Source organism: Triplophysa dalaica, chromosome 9 (assembly GCF_015846415.1).
Source record: "Triplophysa dalaica isolate WHDGS20190420 chromosome 9, ASM1584641v1, whole genome shotgun sequence".
Taxonomy (NCBI): domain Eukaryota; kingdom Metazoa; phylum Chordata; class Actinopteri; order Cypriniformes; family Nemacheilidae; genus Triplophysa; species Triplophysa dalaica.
This window is the reverse complement of record NC_079550.1, coordinates 5,030,840-5,041,842: the sequence shown is the minus strand read 5'-3', so window position 1 is coordinate 5,041,842 and position 11,003 is coordinate 5,030,840. Positions and strand designations below refer to the sequence as shown.

Here is an 11,003-nt window from a genome sequence, read left to right as displayed (position 1 = left end):
TAAATCTCACGCCGAACTTTTACCAACGAAAATGAAAACATCAAGATGTAAATCTTTTTTTTTTTAACAAATATATCATCAAAAACATAGTCACAATTAAGAGCAGAAATAAACATCAATAATTCAGAAGACAAAAAGCCAGTAAAGGGAAGTAAAGTTAAAGCAAGTAAAAATAAATAAAATAAAATTGAGCCAGGGGTAACAAAAACTTAAAATAAATTCAAGAGAGAGAGAAAAGCCTTGAGACCCTTTTGGTTTTCATTATAAAAAAGCTGAAATATTATACTTTGTGCACATTGTAACAGACTTTAATGCTTTGGCATTGTTAGAAGCAGAGATAGTACCCAAATAACAATTAAGGTCTTTGCAAAAAATTATAAAAGGGGTTTGACAAAAACTTACACTTGTGTACAAAAAACTTGGCTAGAAAAATAAATAGATTTATAAGAAAATACTTGTCTTTTAGATTTTTGTCAGAATTATAAAATCCAAATAAGACATCCTTAAACATCAAAGAAAAGTTGACTGATAAAGAAGCACGTACAAAGAGACAAAATTTCTCCCAAAAAGTAGCTACATGAATACAGTCCCAAAAAAGATGAGGTACAGACTCGTCTTCCACTCCACAAAAGGAGCAAAGGGGATCCAACTCAGGAAACATTTTGTTTTATAAAGACATTGACTGGATAAAATCGATGCAACAACTTGAATGATACCTCTTTAACCTTATTAGTGATTAAATATTTATTGGATAGAGACCACACTTTCTTCCAAGGAATATCATTAAAACAATTACTCCAATATGATGTTATAGAAGGGACAGTTATAATATCACTCTGTAAAAGTTGTCTAATCTTTCTATTTCTAGAAGAGGGACAGGATAAAAAACAGATCTTCCCTATTGCAGTCTCGCATGGAGGTAGAAGAGAGTAAAGAATCAGCTGAGTTTTTTAAAAGTGCAATAGCTCCACTGGGGATGGCATCCATCACTATGGCAAAGTCTCGTGGGGTGACAGGAATACAATATTTCGTTAAGAATTCAGAATAAGAAAACAATTGATCAAGATGTAAATCACCTCGGCTGCTCTGCTTAGATCGCATGTCAAACGGGAGAAGCGTGATCTCGCGATACTTGGATGTTTAACGCGAGCGGCTTATTTAATCGACCAGATTCGTTTTAAATAATGCACTTATTACGCTAGATGGCGTCTTTTACACCCTAAACTTTATTAACAGTCACTGATTCGTGTCCTCTGCTTGTTAAACATTTGCCTAATGCTTTCAGCTGTTACACATTGACAAAACATTACAATTTAAATGTATTTTATGTCTTTAGTTCAATGGTTTATGTTTATATTTAAGGACTGCTTTGGTTTCCATTGGTTACTAATATTGTCGATGACGTCAGACATCTACATAAATGTGTTGACAGCGCGAGCAAGTGCCGGAGTTACTCGTTTGTATTCTTGATTACTTTTACATTTGCGCTTTACAAAAAAGTACCATAAATACTTTATTTAGTTTAGTATTAAAGTAAGTAGGCTACTTTAGTGAAGTTTCACATCATGGGACAAGTGAACTGTGGATGTTTGGGCCACGAGACTTCAGATCCGGAATGCAATCAAACACTGGAGCAGTGTTGGGTAAGTTACTCTGAAAAGTGATAATTACTAGTTACGAATTACATATTCAATAGTGTAATTACATTACTGTACACATTACTCCATTCAAAAAGTATTTCATTTCTTATTCCTAATTACTTTCTACATCAATCTTGATTAGCATTGATTCAAGGATAAACATGACACGGCTTAATTCATTATTTCAAATAAATAACTACATCAATTATTCTTATTAACTGACCAAAGTAAACCAATGTGAGAAGGATACATTAAAGCATACATTATAAACTTAGACTTAGAGTGGATGTCATTTTCACTATTGAATATATCAGACAGTATTTAGTTCAATTACATCAGAAGAAACTGTAATTAAATTACAGAAAAATAAGAGTAAACCCTTACTTACTTTTTTAAGGGGAATGTAATTGAATTACAGTAAATAATTACTTAGTAACTAATTATAACCAACACTGTACAGGAACAAGATCAGAGAGGAGCACAGCGTCAAGATGACTCCACACCGACAAGTTCCAGACGTGACACGAAAATGAGGAAGTTCAAGAAAAGAGCCAAAGATTCAGAGCAACACGTGAACGTATCTGAACACAAGAGAGAGATGAAGAAGATGCAGACTGACAACAAAACAAGTCCTGCGGTTCACAGAAAGTCTAGGAAGGAATCCAGAGATGCTTCTCCATTGAGCATCGATACCTTGACACTTTCGCTATCTCCTCCACCGATACAAGTCGCTCCATGGCCACCAGCTTCAGCAGCTGAGAGGGTAAAATCCAGTCATCCATCAAGGCTGGAACCGCTAGTTATACATGTTGATCCTCAACCCTCAACTGCAACACCTGGAAGATCAGAGGTGAGACGTTCAAGGAGGAAACGGAGGAAGGACGCTGAAAACATGGATCATGAAGTTAAGACAACATTTATAAAGACATGACAAAATTTAATCTGTCATGGAAAAACTTTGAAACTCTTTTTCTCTTCATTCATCAGCGTCTAAACCGCTGGTGATACGTGTTGATTCTCAACCCGCGACTGCATCAACTGAGAGATCAGAGGAGAGACCTTCAGCAGATAAACTGAAGAAGGGGGACAAGAAAACGGATCATGAAGGTAAGAGAAAGTTTAAAGATGCGACAAGAGTGCATTGTGCTGTGGTAAAAATATTGTGACTCTCTAAATCCCATCATTCATCAGTGCCTGAACCGCTGGCAGGACGTGTTTATCCCAAACCATCAACCTCATCACCCGAGAGATCAAAGATGAGACGTTCAAGGAGGAAACTGAGGAAGGAAGCTGAAATCCTGGATCCTGAAGGTAAGAGAAAGTTTATAAAGATTTCACAGTTGAAACACTTTGTATGTTGAGATAAAACCTTGAGACTCTCTCCATCTCTTCAATCATCAGGGTTTCATCGTTCTGCCTCTGCCGACCCGAATCCTGAACAGACGGAGGTGACAAAATATGAAGGTAAGAGAAAGTCTAGTGATGTATGACAAGATGAAACTAAAACCATCAACTCTCACTTCATCTCCTTTGCCAATATCAGCTGGTCCACCAACACCTGCTCCAACAGCTGAGAGGGTAAAATCCCGTCATTCATCAGTGCCTGAACCGCTGGTCACGTCACACTCTGATCTCTTTACACGCCTGGTCCTCATGGACATTGAAGATGATGATGAGGTGCATATCATCTCTCCATTTGTTATGAATGACACCAGACAGAGAAGACCTAAGCCCATGAGGGAAAAACAACCGACGTTTTGTTGGGTGGAGGAGAACAAAGAGAGGCTGGAGAGTGAAAGATCAGCGAAGAAACTGAACAATGCCAAAGCAACGGACCATGAAGGTAAGAGAAAGTGTATCAGATGTGACAAGAGTGCATTGTGTCGAGATAAAACATTGTGACTTTCTCAACGTCTTCATTCTTTAGGATCATCTCCTTATATCCCATACGAACATACCGAGGCGATATCACTGTCAGCACCTTCATCACAATCTGATCTCATCCTCATGGACATGAATGATAACACCGAGTCTGATGAGCCTGAGGTGAAGTTCATCTCTACATTTGAGCTGAAGGACACCAGACACAGAAGACCGAAGTCCATGATAAAAGATCAACCGATGTTTTGTTGGATGGAGAGCACGGAGATGCTGGAGAGTGAAACTGAAATGGATGAAGTCCAGCCAGAAGCTCCAGAGCAGCAGGAGACACCTGTGAATAAATACCATCCAGAGAGCAAAACTGACAAACAACAAACCCTTCAGAAGGAGAAAGACGCTCATGAAAACACCATCATGACAGGTCCTTATGGTCCCGTTGGAGATACCCAAGATCACCTGACAGGTCCAGAGAAGACCAAAGCTGCCAGCAAAACAAAAGGATTATTTGTTCTTCATCACTGGCTTGAGAAAAAGACCAAAAAACGACAGGAGGAGAAAATGAGAAAAGAAAGGGAAATAACAGAAACACAGTTACTGCGTGAGAGATACCTCAACAGTCCAGCATTGAAACATTTGTGTGTAAATAAGAACAACTCTTACTATATCCCGAATCTCCTTCTATAACTCACACTACTGTAACAGTAGTGACTCCTCATCTGCTCCTCATGAACCCCAAACCTCCTATTCATATCTTTTCTCTACATGTGTGAAAAAAACTTAAGTGTTATGTGCAAAATTATTTAGTTTATGTGTGATATAAATAAGTAAATGTGTTAAAAAATGAAGTATTTGTGCAAAAAAATGAAGTATATGTGCAAAAAAATGAAGTATATGTGCAAAGAAAACATTTAGTGTTATGTGCAAAATAATTAAGTTTATGTGTGATATAAATAAGCATATGTGTTAAAAAATGAAGTTTATGTGCAAAAAAAAAAACATTTATATGTGCCTTAAAATAAGTATGTGCAATTTTCCCTTAGTGTGTCTAAAGAAAACTCCTGTACAGTTTTACTTACCTTGTGTGCAATGAATAAACTTGTCTTTGTTTAAATACACATTTTTTAAGTTTCTGTCATTCACTCACCCTCATGTCGTGTGAGATTCTTCGCAGCTTTTCCACACAACGACCATTAACGTCTATCAAACTCTCTCAAATAGAACAAACGCAAGAACGATCGCTTCGTGAGGATGAACCGCTTCGCTTTTCGTCTGAATTTTACTTAACGATTACATGAAATACATCTCAACGAGCTTCAGGCAGGTGTGTTCGAGTGCGCAGTGCCGGCTGATGTCTCCAGCCATCAAATGCTTCATGGACGAACAGGTGATGCTGAGCGGAAGTTGTCTCAGAGTGGCATGTGTGTCTGATACCAAACATTGAAGAGATTCTACGGGCTGGGTCATTTTCAAATATGCTCACAAACCTGTCCCTACACTTTACAGGCATGTTAAAGCATCCAAGTGAAAAAATCCACCCGATTTAGTCGTTAATACGCAACTCAGCGTAAATAGCAATGATTGCCATTTAAGTCTTTATAGTTTTTAACTTTTTTTCTAAATTCATTTGAATTTCATTTGTGAGCTACTTGGAAAAACAAATGTCCCCCTCCTACGTTTAACTCTTTTGTATGGCATCTAAATTCTGATTAAAGATGCAATTCATTATTTGGGTGTAAGTGTCTTTAAATTCAAATATGATTCCTGCAGAGATTAAACTCAATCCCATCAAAGACCTTTTAAGGAAAAGTTCAATTCATGGCTAGCAAGAGACTTATTATTGTCAAAAGCAGAGGGTCTGTCTCTTCCACACACATAATATATATTAACAAACAAGATAAAGGAAATCACATTGAAAATATTATATATTGTAGATGTTATCCCTTTCAAAGTACTTATAGCAATCTAGAAAATATTAAAAATGAAAATTTTGTATAATGGAAGAAACAATTATTAATCTTTTTTTGAAATTGTTTTAGTTAAATATTTTTGGAATGAGAAAAAACAAATATCAGAATATATTTTGATACTTTTGATATTATTTAATATTTTCTAGAGTATTCAATATATTTTACATTTTTTTGGTTAATTTTAATGCCTATATTTAGTCATTTGCGGGCATAAAGAACAAATAATAATTAAAAGTCATAAATCGCTCTCATGGTTTAATCTTATATAATTCCTCCCTCTGCCTTCTGTTATTCATTTATTTTTATTTTCTCTTCCTCATTGTATGATTATGATTTTTGTGAAGTCTTACTATCAATATTAATTTCAATTGTTTCTGTGTGTTATATTGGCTTATTGGCATTAATAATAAAAAGTACTTACAAGGTCAAAGGTCAACAAAAAAGACACTCTGTTCAAGCAAACTTGCCCGTGAATACTATCCATAACATTTTAAGCATGAAAACTTAATTTGCTTTACTTTTTGATTTGTTGTGTGATGATCACGTGGTCACTTTTTGGTACATTGATATCTAATTTTTGTTTTATCAGGTGACAAATTTGCAATGTCATTTCTATTTGACTGGATCTACAGAGGCTTTAGTAGAATACTTCAGTTTTTAGGTAAATTAAGTCTTTAATTTTCACTAACATTCAAATGTTGAGACACAGTTGACTGAACATTTGCAACTAATTAAAATTGTATAGTTGGACAGTCACTTCCACATAAAAAAGTGTGTAAAATAATTGTGACACATATTCATTAGGTGTGCCCAAACATTTATATAGCAGCAGTTTATTGTAATTGAAGACAAATTCAAACATATTTCCTGGCAGACAGTGTTAAGTTTTATTTTTTTGCAGGATCTCTCAGAATATTTAGGGTCGATGGCACTTCCTTGGCTCCAGCCTGCTGGTCAATAACTGTTCAAGCAAGAGACAGCGCTTCCTTTTGATCTGCTCTGGCCAGTTCCAACATTCCAGCCTGCTCACTAAACCGTCTTTGCATGTCTTCAAACTGTTTATTCAATTCCTCCAGATTGGCCATAATTTCACAGAAACGCCTGGCACCTGGACTGATTTGATTTACTTACTGGTGTATCCTGTTCTTGAATGACGCCAATACGTGGCAGCGGGAAGGTACGACCGCCTTCTAGGGGTTATATCAGAAGCTTATCTAAGGAATACTGAGTGAGCAACAGGAGCTTGGTGCTCCCACCCAATGCTTTTTTGTGTTCAGTTAACTAGTGTAAGTGAGTGTACAACCCACCCATCTGCCAAATCTAACAAGACGGCTAAGACGCCCCCACACCTTAGCATAAGTGACCTCAAATCAACATCAACAATTTAGCTCTATTAGCCAAGATTTTAGATGAGAGGAGCATGAACAATAATGATATGAAACGTAAACAAAACAATGAAATACAAAAATAAAATATTCGAGCTGTATGAACTTCCTGAAGATCACAGAAACTTCAGTGAGCACAGTCTTTTCTGTCTCGGCTCTCACCATGATTCCAACATGCGCACAAAATGGCGGTGAATATGGCAAAGAACAAAATTAAAGTATTGTATAAAACAATTATTGTACATTCATCTACATTATCACCGCTACCCAAAGAATTTGGAGTATATTTAAAGAGTAAGATTGTGTTATAGAGTTTAGTCAAACTGCGATACAGCACATGTCTTTGCTAAATTGAAGACAGTGCCATCCGTGGAGTATTTGAGTGCATTTAATTTGTGAAAACCTGGCTACAATTTTGTGGGGTCTCGGGTCTGAACACTTGTTGTTGTTTTTTTCATGTCGAACACATAGTTCAGCTTGACAGCTCTCCATGTGTTCGGTGTCTTCATGACAGCCCCGCTGTCATTTCATCTCTGTAAACCTTTAAGTTATTTAATGTTGCCTGAGAGGTAGTTCATATCATAATACAATATCAGTTAACCTCTAGGCCTACATCTTTATGGCTTATAAAATAAATCTTTGTTTGTGAAGGAGCTTGTAGTTAAAAATTCAGCTGCCAGAGTTTTAACAAGTACCAAAAAACGTCAGCATGTATTACTCCTATTATACGCTCCCTACACTGGTTGCCCGTGCGCTATAGAATTGATTTTAGAAATTATTTTATTTTATCGACCTTTCCCCTCACCAAGGAAGAAAATCATGGGGAAAAACAAACATGTACGTTATTGTCATCTGCAACAGATGGTTGGTGGATGGTTCCTCTTAATAAAAGAACTCTCATGTTTTTAATGTGTCAAGTTTAGAGGGGGTACAGCCTCTGTTATTTAACCTGTTTTATTGCCATTGTTTTTGTCATGGTTCTGCCATTTCTGTTCAGGCTTTTCCAGCCTTGGGGTAGAACCATGATAGTATCACGTGTTTAGTGTGAGATAGACATGGCTGTGTTTAAATATTGACATGCCATGTGCTTTCTCGTGTCGTCTATGATTCCCGCCCCTCTCGTTTCCTCGTTAGCTTCCCTTCAGTGTTTCATTACCCACACCTGCCTATTGTTAATTATCCTTTATTCATCTCCCTGTCCCAGCGTGCTGTTCCTGTTTTTGTCCTCAGGTTTATCCTTGTTGGATTTGCTACGGCTTGTTTTCCTTCTGAGTTTTTCTTCAGTTTCAAGTCTAGTGTAAGTTATTCTTCGTTCCTGTTTGGCTGTGTCAGTTATCCCTTGTATTTTACCCCCTTGTGAGTTTTTGTTTTGTGTTCCTTGTTAATAAAAAGCTTTGTTAAAACCCCTTCACTGCCTGCATTTGGGTTCTCTCACTTCTTGTACCGTGACAGAACAAACGAGCCACTAATGAACCCATCAGGCAGCAACTCGTCCCAGACTTGGTGGCAGTCAACCACCAATGATGTCCAGAAAGGCAACGGCCCTTTTCCTCCTTGGGGCGGTCGGACCCTGGATGATTATGCATGGGGATCGGTGGCTAGCAAGGCTTTCTCCCAGAGGTCCTGCTAAACTCTTATTTTCTTGCAGACCTCGTCAGTCCTCCTCCGCCGGAGGAACGGGAGAGGATGATCCGGGGGTCTTTCCAGGATATGGTAAAGGATTTCTCTTGCAGCGGCCCCCAGGACTCCTCCCATTCCCACCTGGATTCTATCCCGGAGGAACGGGTTCTGACCACTGGGATGGTGAGGTTCGCAAGTCCATCCACCTCATCCTCCGTTGGTTCCGGCCCCTCGTGAGGTTTTATTTTGTGTTATGTCTTCCTTGTTAATAAATACCTTTGCCCTTCACTGCCTGCATTTGGGTTCTCTCACTTCCAATAACCGTGACAGTTCTTTAAGTTTCAATTATTTGTTCAGCTTACCACGGTTTTATTTTTAAGTAGCAGATATTAGTTCTGCTAGTGAAATACTTGACTTGGTTGCTTGGTACTTGTGTCATCCGTCTTTGTGTTGCTGCTCTTAAATAAGTTGTTTATGTCCTTTTGAAAACATTTGCTTATTTTATATATTCTTTTAAAATAATAGTATTAATATTTTTTCATTTATATATTTTATTTCAAGCAAACATGTGTAGCCCAAAGGACAATATTTTACAATAAGGAGCAAGTTAATAAAGCGCTATGTTCTGTCTTTAATTCTTACAGCAATACACTGTTAAATTATTTCACAGCATGAATGATGTAAAATTACAGTAAATTACTTTCGTCGCTGCTTTCAACATTTTACAGAACAATTTTTACAGAGTAGCCTTAAGCAGGCAATGCACACTGGACCATAGTATTTTACATTTACATTTAGGCATTTGGCAGACGCTTTTATCCAAAGCGACTTACATTGCTTTATCCTATACATTTTACATAGGTATTTGCAATCCCCTGGGATCGAACCCACAACGGCTCTTACCACTGAGCTACAGGAAAGCAGGATTTTGCACGTTTTTTTACTATTACCTAAAGTTTAACCAGCCAAGTGCTGGTTTAAATGGATTAAATCTGATCTAATATCTAGTTGACATACATCTATTCTTATTAGTAAGTACATGAACACAAAAAACAGGTTTGCAGTATTATTCACAGTGACTCAAGACACTTTTAAATCACTTAAAAGGAATTAATTTTTATTGTATTGGAAATTAAGAATTGCGTTACATTGTTACTTTTTTACCATCAAGTGTGAGTCTTCATGTGGTATGAAATTTAACAAATTTAACAATTTTTTTGTAAAAGCTGAGTTTGTTAAAGCTTTCCCATCTTACAGTCATAAGGAAATGTGTAAGAAAATGTTCAGATGACAAATTGGGTTAGGCATACCTTTCCGCAATTCTTAACAGTGATCATGTTTGTTTCCCAATAAGGTTACATTATAGCCCTTTATAGCTGACTCAGAAGCTTCTTACGGTAAAGGGCAGATTCTTCTTATCTGTGTCTTTCAAGTAAATTATTGTCTTATTATCATTTATTATTGGGATCTGGAGTTTCAGTTCGTAACTCTACAGTTATGGACTCAAGAGCTGTTGTCTGGTTGTGGATGCTGCTGTCCTCCACCTGCTCTGGAATTAAACTGGAGAGAAATGGATACACTGATATTTTGGTGGCGATCAGTTCAGCAGTAAAGCAGGACAACAGAATCATTGATAAAATAAAGGTGAATATAAAGAGTTTTCTTCTTATTAATGAACATGTATATTTTGTCCATTGTATTTCCTTCCTATCAATTTTTAATTATTTAATAGAATGAAGAATTCAATTAATAATATTAGGTGTTGGAATACACAGGCATTGACAAAAACTCTGATTATTGTGTTAGTTTTGCCTTAAGAGACAATGTACGGAGTTCACTACACTTGTGTTGAGTGTCAAAAGTAAATAAGTTAATAAAATTTAGGATGAATTTAACTGCTTACATTTGTTATATTTTATTTATTTATTTTCTTTATTTTTCAAATAAACATTGTCATTGTCTTTTGAGTGTAAATCTGATATTGTGATAGCTCTAGAATGAGATATTCATTGACAGTATTTCAAGCGAGACTTGTATAAACTGTCCTCATTTAGTATAAATACATTTCGAAGTTCATTGTTATTTTATCTCTTTTTTTGGACAGGACATGTTTACTGAGGGCTCTCCATATCTTTTTGAAGCAATGGAGAAAAGGGTCTATTTCAAGGACATTACAATATAAGTACCAGCTCAATGGAACAGCACCGAGTTTAACAAATCAAGAACAGAATCCTTTGAGAAGGTAAGGAACATTTGGAAATATTGTCTTGTTTGCACAAAATAAATGTTCAATCACATGTTTCTGACACAAACTGTAAATCAAATGCAGGCCAGAATAAGAATTGATAATCCAGCGCGTGGTGATGATCCGTACACTAACCAGTATGAAGATTGTGGATCAGAGAGTCCATACATTCATTTTACCCCAAACTTCCTCTTAGATGACAGTTTCAATCAGATTTATGGATTAAGAGGTTACTAGTCATCCATTTATCATGAAATTATTCAAA

General features: G+C 36.6%; 1 protein-coding gene and 1 long non-coding RNA gene across 2 annotated transcripts; both read left to right on the top strand.

Moving 5' to 3' along the window:
• The first annotated feature begins 397 nt into the window (after window positions 1–397).
• On the top strand, window positions 398–4,636 carry LOC130428255 (uncharacterized). The gene is made up of 6 exons (XM_056756109.1): window positions 398–1,643; window positions 2,101–2,747; window positions 2,832–2,951; window positions 3,042–3,104; window positions 3,184–3,483; window positions 3,568–4,636. Exons 3-6 carry the CDS (start codon window positions 2,897–2,899, stop codon window positions 4,203–4,205), a joined length of 1,056 nt encoding a protein of 351 aa, XP_056612087.1. The 5' UTR covers window positions 398–1,643; window positions 2,101–2,747; window positions 2,832–2,896; the 3' UTR covers window positions 4,206–4,636.
• A 5,213-nt stretch (window positions 4,637–9,849) lies between these two features.
• Window positions 9,850–10,909, top strand: LOC130428253 (uncharacterized). Its single transcript, XR_008907405.1, has 3 exons — window positions 9,850–10,137; window positions 10,598–10,735; window positions 10,823–10,909. It is a non-coding gene; the product is annotated as an uncharacterized LOC130428253 (long non-coding RNA).
• Window positions 10,910–11,003: the final 94 nt, after the last annotated feature.

What these genes read in the sequence shown, in the direction of transcription:
- LOC130428255 (XM_056756109.1), top strand. Translation starts at nt 2,897, where the DNA reads ATGAGACGTTCAAGGAGGAAACTGAGGAAGGAAGCTGAAATCCTGGAT. An exon ending in TGAAATCCTGGATCCTGAAG is followed by an intron (nt 2,952 to 3,041) that starts GTAAGAGAAAGT and finishes TTCAATCATCAG; the next exon opens with GGTTTCATCGTTCTGCCTCT. An exon ending in CAAAGCAACGGACCATGAAG is followed by an intron (nt 3,484 to 3,567) that starts GTAAGAGAAAGT and finishes TTCATTCTTTAG; the next exon opens with GATCATCTCCTTATATCCCA.